Source organism: Hirundo rustica, chromosome 2 (assembly GCF_015227805.2).
Source record: "Hirundo rustica isolate bHirRus1 chromosome 2, bHirRus1.pri.v3, whole genome shotgun sequence".
NCBI lineage: Eukaryota > Metazoa > Chordata > Aves > Passeriformes > Hirundinidae > Hirundo > Hirundo rustica.
The window spans coordinates 99,028,260-99,045,155 of NC_053451.1; the positions used below are offsets into that span (position 1 = coordinate 99,028,260).

General features: G+C 37.9%; 1 protein-coding gene across 1 annotated transcript in view; it reads left to right on the forward strand.

Moving 5' to 3' along the window:
* Window positions 1-16,896, forward strand: part of WWC3 (WWC family member 3) — a 98,548-nt gene that overhangs the window by 72,285 nt on the left and 9,367 nt on the right. Inside the window, exons 10-16 of the mRNA XM_040055602.2 lie at window positions 636-725; window positions 1,831-2,405; window positions 8,402-8,522; window positions 9,289-9,363; window positions 10,363-10,449; window positions 12,738-12,930; window positions 16,594-16,761. Coding sequence (XP_039911536.2) covers window positions 636-725; window positions 1,831-2,405; window positions 8,402-8,522; window positions 9,289-9,363; window positions 10,363-10,449; window positions 12,738-12,930; window positions 16,594-16,761 — 1,309 coding nt within the window. The remainder of the gene's footprint in view (window positions 1-635; window positions 726-1,830; window positions 2,406-8,401; window positions 8,523-9,288; window positions 9,364-10,362; window positions 10,450-12,737; window positions 12,931-16,593; window positions 16,762-16,896) is intronic.

The following is a 16,896-nucleotide window of genomic DNA, read 5'->3' on the forward strand; positions in this document are numbered from 1 at the left end:
TCAGCTGCTTGTTAATAGAATGAGCAAAAAATAAGTTGCAGCATGAGATTTTTCTCATAAGGTAGTAGTCAAGATGCTGTATCACCTGCTTAAATATAATGATAAATAAATGCACCTAGAACACATAGAATCAGAGCTTAAATTTGATGTTGGTGGTTATGCTTAACAGAAGTCCTTCAAAAATTTTATTTTTTAAATTTTACATCAATTGTCTTGGAAATTATTTATTTATTTATTTATTTATTAATGACAAGGTGGAAGGGCATAGTATTTTAATAGCAGAATCAGGTTGATGCAAGAGAAAAAAATCTTTTAGAGTATGATATTTTTACCTAGGATTTTTTATGACTATGCTAATTGCTGTAAGGTATTTTCAGCATCATGACTCTTACATTGTGCTTCTGTTGCTTTTCTTGTCAGGGAATTTTCCTGGAGCCTTGGTTCTTGTGTTCTTGCTGGAATTACCATCACTGCATATTAGCAGCATAAATTAAAACTTTTCATTAAACAGTGCAACTTTTTTTAATATTCCAGACTTCAATGCATAGATGTTTTTCCACATTTGGGAAGCTCCTAGGATTTTTTGAACACTACTGTGATTAAGAAAATAGTAATATGTATGTATTTAATTACAGGATACTGTTACAGGAGAAGAGAAATTGTTTGCTTATGCAACTAGAAGAAGCTACACGTTTAACCTCATATTTACACTCCCAGTTGAAAAGGTAAGTTATGTAAAACCAGCAGGTTTTGAAGTAACTACAGCAGAGAAGAATATTAATAACATATGAGGTTTGTCTTTTCATACTTCTGTGTATGTATGCCAAGTAAATTAATTTTTCATTACATTTATACACTTTGCTTTGTGGAATGTGATGATTTGGATGGAGCTTTATAAATAGTTTTAGTGATGGCTATTTAGTGGGAATTTTATATGTTACCTTAATTTCTGAAAAGGAGGTAAGATCTTAAAATCTGTTGTAATGTTGTTACAGTTTTACTATGGGCATATAACATTCTTTTAAATTCTGTGGGTTCTTAATATTCTGATACCTTCAAAGATAGGGGGTTTTGATCCTTGGTAAGTTGACAAAATTTTGCTATTTGAATACAAGGATGTGTTAAGGCCCACACGAAGTCCAGAATGTTTTGCATATTCACATTCACAGCTGCCTTTTGAGATGCAGCTCTTGGGGATTCCTCAGTTTAACACCATAGCAGCATGAAAAGCTCAGTTCCTGTCTCACTTCATCTCTCTCTGGCACTAATATTCTTCTTCCCCTCAACTGAGAATGGTAAGAGGAAGTAGAATAGGATTCATCCTAAAGTCTTTGTATTTTGCATTGGAAAAATGTGTGAGGGTGAGGCTTACACAGCAGTTTGTTAGGACTTTGCAAATCCCTTTGCATTTCTCCCTGGATTGTTTATGACCAATCATTACTGTAAATTTGAGCTGGATCATGGTAATCTATCTTTCCTGGCTTTACATTGAGTTTGCTGAGCTAGAGCCTGCCCTGGCCTCTTTTCTGCTAAATTGCAACTGTTTCCATGTCAGAGGAAAGAGTAGGCTCATGCTGTTGGACTGTTGTCTTCTGGCACTTAGCCCTGATCTGGCTGTCACATGTACTGCTCCAGTCAGGGCTGTGCTTGAGACCAGGGCAAGAGACGTGAGCTAGACTTTAAAATGCCAGATCATCTTTTCATGTCACCATACCGAATACGTGTAAAATTGCTTGTGTAATCTGGATTAGTGTTCTAATGTCTGCGTCGGCGGTTCTGATTATATTTGAAAGCGCATTTTTGTGTTTTCTCTTTCTTTGCGTGCCACAGTCTGTCAGCTAGCACCCTCACCATGTCCTCTGGCAGCAGCAGGGGATCCTTGGCCTCCAGTCGAGGATCCTTGGCCTCCAGCAGAGGCTCCCTCAGCTCAGTCAGCTTCACGGACATCTATGGCCTTCCCCAGTACGACAAATCGGACAGCGCTACAGACTACGGGCAGCATTTGCGCTTTGACATAATTCCCTTCGAGTCTCTCACAAAGGATGTGCCATATGCTGATCCCGTTGTACACTTGAATTTCAATAAGCAGCGGAGATCTCTGGATACCCCGCAGTCGCTGGCGTCCCTGTCATCACGGTCCTCCTTGTCATCGTTGTCCCCTCCAAGCTCGCCTCTGGACACCCCGTTTCTCTCTGCGTCGCGAGATTCTCCGTTGGCTCAGATGTCAGAAGGTTTTGAGGAGATGGCGGGCATAGGAGCCCTGGAAATGCTCAGGGCTCAGACCACAGCCTTGGGTGACGATGATGCACAAGGCACGAGCTCATCTCAGACGTCCGCTTACCCTCTGGACAGTGAAGGGCTGCGAGAAATGGGACCACACCTGACTGCTGTGCAAACTGGTGGAGGTGAGTTTATGGATATTACCACATTGTCTTAGAAAATGTCACACAGACCTAAGCATGCCAGCACAGTAGAGACTGTTCCTGAGTTAGGCTTATTTTACTACTCTCAGGTAAACATTGCATGGTAGGTGCTACCTGTTGAAAGCCTGACCAAAACACAAGAAAATCCCCCAAACCCCAACTAGTTTTAGGGCAAAGAGGTGAAAGATTAGAGAAATCCTTGTGAATAGATCTTAAAACAGCAGTGAATTGACAGGAAGAAAGGGAATGGAATATAGACTTTCATTGGAGCGTAGCCTAGCAAGAATGGGTGAAGTATTAGTGAGAAAAAGTATGGGTTAATTACTTCTGAGGCCCCCATAAAGGCTGATATTGCCTTTATTCTGATAATGGAAAGCTACACAAACCCAGGAGAGATAGGAAATAACCAACAACTATCCCCTACAAAAAAACTCAAACACAAAATACGAGATGATGCTTCTGACAGTGCTTGAAGGCTGGCTGACTACATGCTGAATTTGTACACGCTCCAGCCTGGGTTCCCTTGTCCAAGCTCTGTGATGGAGCAGAAGCCACAGTGGCAAGTCTGTCGTGAGTGCCCAGTGCACACGAGTAGGTGCTTCATCAGCAAAGGAGCATCTTTAGTAGGGGATGTGTGAGATGTTGTGTGTCTGCTTGGCCGGTTGTTTCTGAGCTGCTGTGTGTGCTCTGATGGCAGGGGGGTGATGGGTGCAGTTAGCACAGCACAGGCACTGTTGAGTTTTCCTTTCCCGCTGGACTGTCAGATTGATGGACTCGCTTTAGCTTGCCTTGGCAGGAGCTTCTGAAGCACTGCAGTTAAGAAACATAAATTAGAGAAATCAAAAGAGGAAACAGAAAACTTTTGAAAAAAGAAACAAAATTAAAAGCCTAAGCATACAGGAACCTGACAAATTTATTTTTCTGTTTTGACCAGCCAAATGAAGAACTGCTCTTAATATGAAAAAGATAACCATGATAGCATTTTTGTGTGTTGGCTTGCTCATTTTTTTAATAAAACCACACTAGTAGAGAAAGGCTTTTAGAGTTTAGTTTAATATTAAGTTTTGTGAATTCCATCCCATTTCTGTATCCAGAATCCTGTGTTAGCATTGTGTAGAATGTTGCACTTGGGACTCTTGATGTCAGGAATATTATGTACTATAACCAGAGAATGGATCATATTACCCTACCAAAATCTTATTTGTCAAGTGATAATACAAAGGAACATTGATGGTATTTACAGAAAACCTTTCAGGTTTTCATTTTTAAAGAGAAAACATTGCCACAGTGCTAGAAAGCCTGTATTGTTCAAAAGCATTTGAGACTAGACTCACCTACTTTCCTTAATGCAGCTAGTACTGCCAGAAGATACTGCAGCAGAATTTACTTTTGCTAGCTGTAAACATTTCTAGTGCCCATATTGTAGCTTTCAGACCAAAATAAACAGAATTCCAGAGACCAGCATGAAAACTTGTTCTTAAGTTAGTGCTGTGAAGAGACTTTCTTTAAACCTCAAATCAGACAACAGCATGTCTTCACCCATTGTGGTAAGTGAAAATATCTAAGTAGTTCATTTATAGCTTGTATGTACTTCCTAGAAGTGAAGGCCTAGTGTGAGGGCCTAGGCAGCAATACAGGATGAAGGGCAGCTTCCTGCTTTGATTTTCCTTTTGTTAGTTCTCTACTGAGAAACATTTCAAGTTTGTCTGAAAACCTCTGTGCTTAACCTGCTGTCAATGCTGTAGTGTCCAACTCTTAGTCCAGAAGTTACAGATTTTTCTCTGTGTACAACAGCGTGTTTTGTGTTTCTTTTTGAGGAAGAATGTATGGTTAAAAAGCAGCCAGTTAGCCTTCTTTTGATACTTTTTTATTTTTAATATTTGCATTTGGAAACAATTACTTTAAAAAAATCTAACCTTTCTGATTTTTGCCTATTTTTGAGTTCCACACTCAATAGCTAGTGGCTTGGAATTGAAAGGCAGTTGTTTGCAAGTAGCAGTTGGAAGTTTTGAAAGTATTTTGGATTTGTCCTCTTTTCCTGAAAGAATTGGATGGAGCATGCAGCTTGTGTGTCAGAGCTGGGAGCTCACAGATGCTGGGGATTTGGGGGTTCTCCGAGGTACCAGGCAGTGTGCCCTGCTGCTGCCACCCGATGGCCTGGCAGCAGAATGCTATGCTGCACAAACAGGAGGTCTTGGTTCTGGCAAACCTTTGCCTGGTCCTTCACAAGGCAAAGTGTGAGGTAATTTTGGTAATTTGCAAATAATGGGGGCTGGGAGGGTTAACACTGAATAAACTGCATGAACTTTGCACTGATGCAGCACTTGAGCAAGTTCAAGGGGTTCTTCAGGAACTGCAGTTTTGTTGTTCAGTTGCTGATCTGCTATTTTATTGTTCAGCATCTGTCACAGGGTCACATTGTGAAATAAGTTTTCATGTGTGAATGGAGGGAATATGCTTGATAAGTTAAATCCATCATATTTATAAAGATGGGAGTGGGAGGAAACATGTTAATGAAATACTGGGCTTGAATATCTTTGCTATCTCTTCTATATACCAAATCTTTCAAATTCTAAATTTCTTTTAATGCCTAAATAATCTCTTGTTTATAAAATATTGTCAGTGATCTAAAGGGTGATTTATCACTATGCTTTTTGTCTTGTTTCTCATGCTGCACAACAGAAAAATTCACTGTAAGTGAACCTGAAATTTCTTATTGTGTGTTTTTCTGTGTGATGTGTTGGTTGTTTTGTTTTGGGGTGGGTTGTTTTGTTTTGGATTCTTTTTTTGGAGTTGCATGAGAGAGAACAGGAGATTCTGCTGCATTTGGTTTTGTTTGACATTTTGCTGTATCTGTTTAATCGTTACGGCGTACTTAATTTTTTTGCTATGTCAACTAAACAACACATTCACAGCTGTAGTTAAACTCCTGGGGAAAGTGTTCTTTGACCTTCAGCTTTAGTATATAATAGTAATGCCTGACAGTGGTACGGTAGGTAAGGTCTGTTTTTGTCTCTGATTAGTTTTTATGAGAGTCTTCTACTCTTTTATTAGTGCATTTTGAGCTGACGTGCAGTATTTGTAGTCACCTAAGCCTGTGAAACATGCTTTAGATTTATTTATATGATTTTTTAGCAAATGGAAGTTTGGGCAGCAAAATTTCCTTTGAAGTTCACTTTTTCAACTAATGACAATGAGAATGTTCTTTTATTCAGGGCTGCCTTATATTTATCAAGCTTTGGCACACAGTAGTTCTGGAAAATCATATATATTGTTTATTGATTTTGTTATTTAAATAAGAAAATGGGAGATAAAGGTCTGTTTTAGAAACCTAATTTTTAAACAATTCCTTAGCGTCCAGCATTGCAAAGTCTGTAACCTGTGCTAAACTTTTTTTGTTAAACGAAAATTTGGTGTGTCTTTGGTCTTGACCAGTTTTCCTCCCCTCCCCATCAAAGGCATATTCTGGTGTTTACATCTCTCCCAAATTTGGTGTGATTGTCCAGAGCTTATCGAATGTTTCCGTGGTCTGCAGACAGTGAGCAAATACATTGCTGTAATGTGTCAATTTTTCATTTTATTATACTGGTGCTTGAGACCAGCTTTTCCTTCCAGCCAAGCTGGGAACATGAGCCTCCCAAGGACAGAGCCCACAAGATCTTTCCTCTGCTACGTTTATACAGTGTTCACTGTAGGGGTGAGCCAAGGGCTTATTTACAAAAAATAAGTCATCTTAGTGTAACTTGTTGAAATTAGTACAGAAATCATAGGAGAACTTTAAAAAGAGATTACACACTTTTGTGAAGTTCAACCTCTTTGCAGTCACGCAAAATTTTTGAGAAGCTTTAATATGTAGATGTCTCTACAGATTGCTAGTTTTGATTCTTCGTAAATACCAGTGACAGAATATTATCCATAAATACCAGACAGTGAGGTAGGCTTACAAAATCAAAAGTCCTTTAAAAAAAAAAAAAAAAAAAAAAGGAAAAAAACCAAACCGACCAAGCAAACAAAAAAACCCAATCAAAACAACCCCAAATCACCACTTTTGTACAAGTGATACAGAGTAGAGTGTGGTTCAAATACAGTTCTTTGCTTTCTGTGTGCTCACTTGAACTTGGCTCTCATTTGTGGTGAGGATGTCATGAGTAGCACTGCACAATGTGTGATGTACAGAAGGGTGGGATACTCTAACTGGAGATGGAGTGGAATGGTGGTTCTTTCTCTGGTTGCAGAGACTAGTACAGATTGGGCTGCACTAGCCAGCAAATAAATTTCCTGCATACCTGGAGCTGACTAAATCCTTAATTGAATTTGGAAGAGAGGTTCATAGGGCTACTTATGAATCCAAAGGACAGAGAACTGGCTCTGCTGATATATAGGAACTTTAGCTCCAAATAGCATTGGGTGATTTTTGTAACACCTTTGGTAACATTGTGCTGTTAGTGGTATGGTAACAGGAATGTATCTTGGGCTGGTGCAGAACCTGCTGTGCTTGGTGCCTCTTCTCTGCCAGTTTGACAGTGGGTTAAAGCTGACCTTAGCCAGAGCCTTTTGTGGATAGCAGCAGCATGGTTGCATTGATCTGGAAGACTTTTATCAAGTTCTCCTGTCCTCATGTCCTGTCCTGGTGGTGCTTGTGTGGGAGGTGAGGTGGGTACTGCACGGAGGGGATGCTCCCTGTACCTCAGCTGGATTCTGCAGGCTGTGGCTGGTATTCTGCGGAAGGAAACTTACTGAGTAGGTGTCAGAAATAAATTTGGATGCCTTTTGATAATGTTCAACAGTGGTACTTAACAAGTTGTTACTTCTAGTAAGACATGCTTCATCCCTAGTTGGGGCTCTAAGCTGTGTATGTCAGCTGGTCCTTGTCTCCCATGCATTGTGCTGAAGTCACTCTGCTGAAATTGTCAATGCTTCCATGCTGTCTTAAGTTTGTAAGCATGAGCAGAAGCAAATAAAATGCTTTCTGCACTTTGGAAGTGCCATCTCTTTGCCACTGCTTTCCTGTTTTGAGGACAGTCATTGAACCTTAAGCAAAAGAGGATAAATGTTCTTCCCTGCACAGTGAAGAAACTGCACTTCACGAGTCTGTTTAGTGGTTTTCTCTAGGACTCAAAGGAAAACAGCCTCAAGTTAGGAGCTATTGTTGAAGTGTTGAAGCCTTTCCTATGCAGTTCTTGAACGTTACTGCTTGTGCACATACTTTATAGGATCAGTAGCTGCTATACCTACTTGCTTGTGCAAAACCCAGTGTATAATATAATTTTGTTGGTACATTTACAACATGAAAGTGATTGCTGAGTTGCTATTTATTGTGTGGCTAGTGATTCGGGGAAGGGTGGCAAAGGAGGTTGAATATTGCTTCCTCCTTCCCCCAGTCAGTTTTCAAAGTAATTCATCTAGATTTTGGAAAAATACCCCAGTGGTCTGAGTGAGCTGGAAAACACTGGTTCTTTTTGATAATGCCTCTCAAACTGTAAATAAAAGCTGCTATTATGTGATGGTATAAACAGTATGCTTTGAGACTTTGTATTAGGAAACAAATGAGAACAAAACCTCACATTGTGTTATCTGATAACTTTAAAAAAGAATTAGGCTCTGTGTTTGTTTTCAACCTATTGTATATTCAGTAAGTAAATCTGAAAAGCTTAGGGTATCATGGGTACATATGTGAATTAATGTAAGTCTTCCTTTAGGAAGGAATTACTCTACCAGAAAAACATTTAGTAACAATGCAATTGGTTTATACTTAGTCTTGTCACAGAGCAATTAGCCACAAATTTCCTTCCTTAATTTTCCCGCAGAAAATCTCCGGTCAATCCTATTCTAGGCTTTTAACTTGAAGGTAGAAGAAAAATCAGTGAACTGCATTTGTGCTGTTTTTCTGCTAGCTTTGATCTGATTCATGTTCCTTGTTTAATTTTGAAGAAGGTGCCTTGAGCTGATGTTGTTCTCCCTTTTTTTCTCCATGGCAGCTGTAACTCTGCGAGGAGACAGTGGTAGAAGATCGGAGAGGAGAGCCAGGCGAGTTTCAGCATGTCTCTCAGATCATTCACTGGCTAGTGACAGTGGCGTGTTTGAAGCTTTAAGCAAAAGGTCAGGTGTATAAATGCATAGTAAGCTGGAAATATTCCTGTTCTGCCACACAGCCCAAAAGAATTAGTTGTGAATTTATGTGTAGCCTTTCAAAATTGCTAGTTATTAGTAACATAAAACTACTAGATTGCATGTTTTAAAGGAAAGAAGCTTTTTACATGCAGTCCACTGTCATCTTAAAGTGCCAAGTCCCTTTTGCTTCATTCTCGCTGGTATTTTAACATTGTATCTCCCTTGAAAGACAGTTTCTCATCCTGTTAGTCATATATCAGTAATTTTATTTCAACCATCTATAACAAAATAAAATTATACAGAGTGTGACAATTCTGAGTATCATGGAAGATAGTGGAAGAAGTATAACTGCAAGGAAGAAACATACAAACTGCCAAAATTCTAAAAATATGTAGGTTCACCAAATGATTGGACGTGGAAAGAAGGATGTAGACATGTTACTTAAAACAATTGTTTTAATGCAGGAGGCAGTAACTGGGAAGAAGATCAGGTTTGGGGATGCTAAAGAGAAATGGAAGACAAAATAAATATTAACCTAAATATCTTGAAAGAGTAATTCTAAAGCCTAAATTTTTACTGTTGTGAATTACTACTATTGTATGTTTTTATATAGATACTTCAATTCCTTCTACATTACCAGTCCCTCCTGTATTGCTAAATAATTGCTTATATCCACAAATCACAGAATAAATGCTAGTTCATCATTCAGCAGCTTAGGTCACCATGTAGTTTACAGTACTTTCTGTTCCTGCAGGAATGAAGATCTGGAAGAGCCTGTTTATGGTGATGCTGCCAGTAATGAAGAACCACAAATACATGTTGGATTTCTGTGAGTAATTACTCCTCTTTTTCCCTATCATCTCTACTTTAAGGAATTGCTCACTTCTTTTCATGCTTATGTTTTTTAACTTTTTAATAAAATGAATCACAGTGGGTATTTTTAAGGCGTTTCTGTGCTGACAGTCAAAGTTCAGTGGATGTACAGATTAGTCAGTCACGTGCCACTTTATATTGGGGATATGCTTTAACCAAAGTTCATTCAGTGTCCTTTCAATGCTGACTGATAAAAAGGGCCTTCATTTCTTCTTTCAGTAGCATTTATTTTCATTGTCTGGGCCATTAATGTGGGTGTGGGGATGTGTCTCAGTAGGCGAGATCTTTTAGTGCCAGATAAAGGAGGATTGCCTTAGGAAAATCACAGGTGAAGAGACACAGTACAGTCCCAGCTGTAAAATACATCTTTGAAATCCTGTGCCTGTGGCATGCTATTGTTGGTAGTGGGAGCAGCCTGGGGAAGGGCAGATTATTGTCATGCAAGACAGGATATCGTATCTTAGCTCTCCAGAATCCTGTCTGCCCCTTGGAAACTAATTCCTAAGATTGGAAGTTTTTAAAAATATCAGCCAGGTTTGTTAGTGGCATTTCATAATCCATGCTGATGTTTGAAAGAGTAGAATTTTTTAACTTGTTTTCAATAGCCCATGAAAATAATGCAGATGGATTTGTCTAATGTAACTGATATGTTGTTACACATGCACACACACAAATTCCTATGTTATAACTGTTTAAAGTAAGGAATTTATTTGATAAAACCTGTTTGCTTTTAAGAGGCATAGGAAGGCCAGTTGTTATTTTCAAGCTGAATAATGTTAATTCACTTAGTTCTATTAACTTTGTTACTGTAGCTAATGCTTTTGATTGAAACTAGTTTGTGCAAGAAATTTAACAAAGTGTGCTCTTACATTCTTTAGATCTGTTTAGTCTTCATCTTTATTTCTTAAGCAAAGTATCAGTGATTGGTGACTAACACAGAAAATTTATTTTCCAGGCATGACAGTGGAAGTGAATGTCTGCTAGTCCATGTATTACAGCTGAAGAACTTTACTAGTCTAGTTGTTAAAGAAAACTGCAAAATGTAAGCTTAAATTTCACCCAGAGTTTGATCATTGCTTGTTTTATGCTGCAGTTAAAATACCGTAGATTTATTTGGTTTCATTCAAAATTAAGCCATTTCTGGAAAAGATGGTATGTCTTAATTTCCATGAGGAAAGCGTTAATTTTTTGGTCACAAAAGTATCCCTTTTATAGAATTTGCATCACAGTGTTCAGGTAACAAGTGTAGTCTGTGTTCTTTCTTATTTATTATGCAGAGGAAAGTTTGTTCAAAAATATCTGTGATATTCCAGAGTAAACTTAGTGTATTTTTCTCAATTCCTATGGCAACATCTATATTAATCAGTAAGAGATATACCTTGCCTTTAATCTTTAAGAAAGAAAACCGCACCAGAAAACATGCAAACAGCAACAAAGAATCTGCTTTTGTGTCCTGTACAGCTCTCCTTGAGTGTCCATGAAAGAAGATATTAACACAAGTACTAGCTGAGAATCAGTACAAAAGATTGAATTTTTTAACCTCTGACAGCTTGTACTACTTTTTCAAATTTTGTATCACATATAGAACATAGTTTATTCTAAGAAATATTTCTTAAATAATAAATGTTGTCAAAAAACACTGTTTTATCTAGAGATATGTATCTTAGTGTATTTTAAAGAAATTCAACATGTAAAAATTGTTGATCTTTATCTCTGGGAGAGGTTGTTTGAAAACTGAAAATGGAGGTATCATAACATTATTATATTGTAAAACAAGTCATTTGTTTGGAAGTTTTAAATTGAAATACATCTCTCTGAATGAATTATTCTTGTTGAGAACTTCACCATGCTAACTCTGCAAAAGTGCAGTGGAAATTCTTCATGTAGGCCAGTACATCAGTGTTGGTTTTTTGTTCTGTTTTGGTGCAAGGGCATATAATAGGGAGAAATGTGAGTATTGTGTAGTACTCAGCCATGTGCCTTGTCATCAGAAAAAGAATTAAGCATCATCTGAAGAAAGTAGTAAAGTAGAGTCACCAAAGGAAAAGATTAGTCCAGAGGGTTTGTTGGACATTGTCATCAAGGCAACTGGGCATCTGACTCAAAATGCAGTTCTGTCCTTCATCCTTCTCAATCCTACCTTTGCTGGAATCGAGAAATTGCATTGCTGCAGAGTGAATTGTTTAGTCTAGTCAAAAAGTAAGTTTCTATTACCAGAAAGCAGAAGAAGCTTTTATCAAGTTTAATAAACTCCTCTCTGCAACTGTACATTGATGGAATCACATACTGCAGCAGCTGGGGGGAATTTTAGCCTGCAGCAGCCAGTGAGCAGAGGAGCTGGATCTCTGCCTTTTTACAGCACAAGAATCTGTTCAACTGATGCTCCACAGTCCAGTGTGCTGCAGTTCCACCATAAGGAGCTCTTCCAGTTGTCCTCTAACCATTTATTTGCCTGCCAGTGTGAGCCCTTCTTTGGTGGTGGCATTAGAGTTCCTGCAGCCATGTTGTCAACTTGAGTAAACCTCTGAGCTGGAGTGGGGTTTTTTAATCCTGAATTCTTTGTGGGTTTTTAGCTGGGTTAGCTTTTTTAACCCAGATAAATTTTCTAATCTGGGTCACAACACAATTGCATGAAACTGTTTGCTGGCATGAGGAGAGGAATAGGATATTGCAGGGGCTTGGCAAGCAGTCAGGACAGGGAGAACGTGGAAACAATTCTCTAAGTAGCTCTGCTGCTTATGCTGTCAGATGAAAATGGTTGTTGATTTTGGTTTAGCTTGGAGTCTTAAATGATACGGTATCACTTATTTAAATTTGTCTTTTGAGACAGTAGATATGCCATCTAAATTTCTTAATTTTTTAAGGTGGGAAAAAGGTTGCTTAATGGGTGGAAGAAATGGATCGGTGACACTTAGGGGACAATTCAATTGCCTGAACATAGGCATGTATTTCCATTTGAAATAGCATAGCATAGCACCTGGCCTCCAGCTGCTGCTGCTCAGAGGGAGACTCTCTGGAGCGCTCCCACAGATCCTCTTATAAGTGCTAGTTTGTTTTAGATGTCTTAGATACTTCAGGGCAGCTCAAGTGCCACTTGGTGCCTCTGCTTAAGCACCAAGTTTAAAAAGAAAAGTTTTAGTTAAAAAAGCATTTTGAGATCAGCTTTGCAGATCTGTGTTGGAATGCAGAGTAAATTCTGGTGATGAGGTGATCTCAAGGTAGATTATTAATGTTGAAGTTAACTGACGTTTTTGCTTAGCTTGATTTTGAGAAATGCAAAATGGCTTTCTTTGTCTGAATTGTGCTATTTGTCTATTTTGCTGTTCCCAGTCATGTGAGAGTTTATTTGCCACCACTTGAGTCAGGCACACCAACCACTTACTGCTCGAGAGCTTTGGAATTCCAAATTCCGTTAATATTTAATGAAGTGTTCCGAATCCCCGTGCACTCAAGTGTTTTGAAATTAAAATCACTTCAGCTGTATATCTGTTCAGTTGATCATCAGCAACAAGAAGAACTATTGGTAAGTGGTTGTTTCTTAAAAGCCATGTGATATGAGAAACTAAAGTTACCTGAGGAATTAATTTTTAAGATTAAAAAGAGAATGTAAACACCTAATTTTTCCATAGGAACTTCTGATGGAGTTACATGCTAACGTGTCCATTTGTTCCCGTATATAAGTATAGTTCCGTAAATAAAGAGGCGAGATTTTAAAAAAGACTTCATCTGACGGCTTTGAGATTACAGTTTGCTAAAGACTTCGGTTTCTGCATACTATAATGCCTGTGTGAGGAATCTGTAGCCTTCAAATAGATTCCTGCTAAAAAAGTAACAAATACAGACCCCTTGTTACTACGTAACACTGGATGAAGAGGACTGCTATTACATCAGTCATAACTTTGTTGAAGTATAATAGTGGCGCTGGAACAGTTCTGTTACCTCAGCCTTTTTCTTTAAATTGATTGAGATATCCTGTGCTAACTTCAGGTGTGTTAAATGTTAGCTTCATTTAGCTATTGTCAAATACAAGTATGCATAACTAAATCTGCCTTGGGGCTGATGTCCTGGCTATTTTGAAGTGAGTGGGTTGTCTTTGCAGTGGGGGGTTTGAATGGGGTAGTGAAAAAAAATTTTAAGCCTATCAAAGACGTTAAGAGGTATAGGCATCTCAGTGTCATGCTGGGCTGTGGATAAGAGGTGTTTATTTGAGCAGATCTGGTCAAGAATGTGTGTTTGCTAATCCACCTTTAAATCTAAGTAGCATCTCATATAAATAGGGGTCTTAATGTTGATAGAATTGGACCCGAGATCTTGTCTGCAGTAGGAAGTTTTGTCTACAGTGTAATTAAAGAGAAAGCATCTCGAGAACTGGCTGGATATATTGGTGTAAAATGCTTTGTAATGGTGTATCCTGTTCCTCTGGGAAGCTAAATGGCTATTTAAGTGTAAAGTATCTTTCTATTGAAACAAGTGCGTCTAAGTTTTGCGTGCTATTATTCTAAGTGCTGTTATTGAGTCACCAGAAAAAAATAGGTCTTCAGGTTTCTTGGTAGGTATTTTTTCTCTTTCAGTCTTAATTTGGTTATGTCAGAAGTATCTTTATCAACAGTAATTGGTAACATAGTGTTAGGTAATTTAACAGTACTACTCAAAAACAGAGAAACAGTGCCAGTTTCTTAAGAGAGGTGCATTGGAGTATTTAAACGTTATGATCATTGTTCTCTTCAGCTGTAATTTGAGAATGAGTGTTTTCTCAAATCGAGAAATCATTTGCTACCTGCTGCCTCTCTTTGGAGCTGCTGTGATGGTGCCTGTCAACAAGGCCTCTATCTTTCAAGATGTCTTCCACTGAGATTACAGTTTTTCCCATCTATTTAATAATGCATTTATTTCTCAAATTCTTGATGCCTACTTTCTTTTCAATTAGGTTATGCCACTGTAATGTTTTCCTAAGCAAAAGGCAAACTGGAGTTTGTCCTAATTTATATAAAGTTATATATATATATATAAAAAAAAAAAATCAGGGAAATAGTTCAGTTTTAAAGAAATAAATGTACTGCACTTGTGGGCATTGTCTTTCCATTTTCTCAACCTTTTACTCTTATGCTTTGCACAGTTGAAAGATCTTTTTCTGCCTTCAGTTGGCTTATTTCTTTCCTGGCGGTCTTGTCAGTGTTGAGATAAGGGAATTGTTATTTTCCATGATTAGCATATATATTTCATGTTAAAACATAAAAGAAGTATGAATGCCTTTCTTGCAATCACCTGGCATTGCTGCTTCATTCCCAGTTTCTCATCTTTTACAGCCCTGACCAATTATTCCCTGTGGCTTAATTTATTTGATTTCTTCTTGAATGTAACTTTTTTTTTTTTGCATTTTTTGTTTTAATTGCAGAACATCTGTCCCATTTTTTCAGCATGATTTTTAAATCCTGATTGTTTTCTCATAAAGAGACCTCTGTCAGACATCACAGAGATATTCATAAATATTTTTACTGTTCTGCCATCCAAGTTGTTAACAAATTCATCAGAGCAGTCATGTGATATTCCTCTAGCAGACTCACCTTGGTTTCTTCATCCTTTTGAGTAAGCTCTGAATCTTGAGGTGGACATGAAACATTAATTACTCCTTTCAGCACTGATAGTTCTTAATTGAGTTTGATGGTGATTTTCTACTCACCAGGATTCAATCACTCAGGAATTACTGATTCCCTTTGTAGAGGCAGCTTCTTTGGCAGATTTGCTTTGCTGCCGAATACGTGCAGTGTATAGGGCAGCGTCAGGTATCTTAAGAGTTAGCCTCTGCTTCTTCCAATATTGCTGGCAGGAAAACAGTTTTACTTTCTCCCTCTTGAACTAAACTCAGTGTGTCTTAAACATTTCCGACTGTGATACAAAAGTGTATTTGATATACATTTATATCTTGCACTGCATCAGAGCAAGCAGATAATTACAAGACATCTATGTTACACAGAAAAAAGAAATGCCATCTCTGTAGCCTCTGATATACTGACATGAAATGACTTTCTCAGTAACATGCTGTTTCCCCATGTCAAATTATTTTGTTAGTCTCAAAAACTTTTCTCCATTGTCCTCTATGCACCTGTTTAAACAGAGCCCCAGGGAACATTTGTCTTGGAAAAACAATGTAATGATTTTTTTTTTATTATTGTTTTCTAATTAACTGTTTCTTTACCTGCTTAAAGTAGAAAGCAGATTCTGTCTACATTTCCTAATGCCTTTGTTGTTAGAATCATTGTATACAGTTATTTGACGTGTGAGAGGTGAAAGCCATTTTTACAGGACTATTCCAGTGATACAGAAGAAAATGTTCTTAGCATATGGCTCATTAGACTGGAAATGAACAGGTTGCAGAAATAGACAGAGAAACAAAGATCATTACTTAAAGGCTGACTGTTATAAAACCATTGGTAGGTCTAGCTAGTGAACTGTTTGAAAAAAACAAATAAATAGGAATAGGCAGCATGGATTTGTTCACAGCTGTTATCATTTGGGCGAATATCAACTGAGAAATTTCTTACATAAGCTCTGATGGAGTAGGGCCACTTCAAAGTTTGAGATACTTTTAGTGGGAAATCTCCATTAAAACTATTTTTGCCTGAATCTGGGAGATGCAAGGATGGCCTGGAAAGTAGAAAAATGGCTTTATAGCCCATTTGACTACCTTTTGATATAAATAGGCAGTAAAAAAATTGGTTCACACAACACTTCTATTTCCATTTGAAAGATGCCTCTGAGGGCCAGAGAATGGAAGACTATCAGAATACAGTTACCTCAAAAGCCCCTCCAATTAAAGTAATATTATTAAAGTGATATTAATTTAAGCAAATATTGAAATCAGATATGTAGTTTGGAAGGGTTTTAAAATAAAATATTAATAGCCATCAGGTGTCATTTATATCTACATCAGTCATACAAATTTTATTTTTCAACTTTAAAAAAATGACTGTCTACTCCAGTTATTCCTGTTAGTAATGAAGGGGCAAGAAATTCAGAATCTTAGACATCGTAACACAACAGAACAAAACAGTTGCTTTTTAAGAGACAGTGGTATTTATTGAAGTGGGAGTTTTACACTTTAAGTAAAATACTCTTTAAATGGTAAGGTGTCTATCTTGCAGAGTATAAGTATCTTATTGTGGTCAATGCTTTTTGTTTTTTATAGGGCATTGCTCAGATAAACCTGACAGATGCAGAGAGTTCTGGTGAGATGCAGCTTCACTGGTACCCTGTTCAGATCTTCACTGGTTCAGAGCCCCAGAGAACAAAGACCAAGAACCAATGTGAAGACAGTATTCCTCAGTCTTCTGGAAATGTAACTACAGTTAAAACAGTATGGCTCTAAAAAGTGATTTGTTTACTTTATTTGACCATCAGGGTGATTGTGATCTTACCTTGGGTGCAGGTTATTGAGTTATCACCGGAAGTGATACCTTGATTTAACTCTTGGGGCAAGAACTGGATTTTA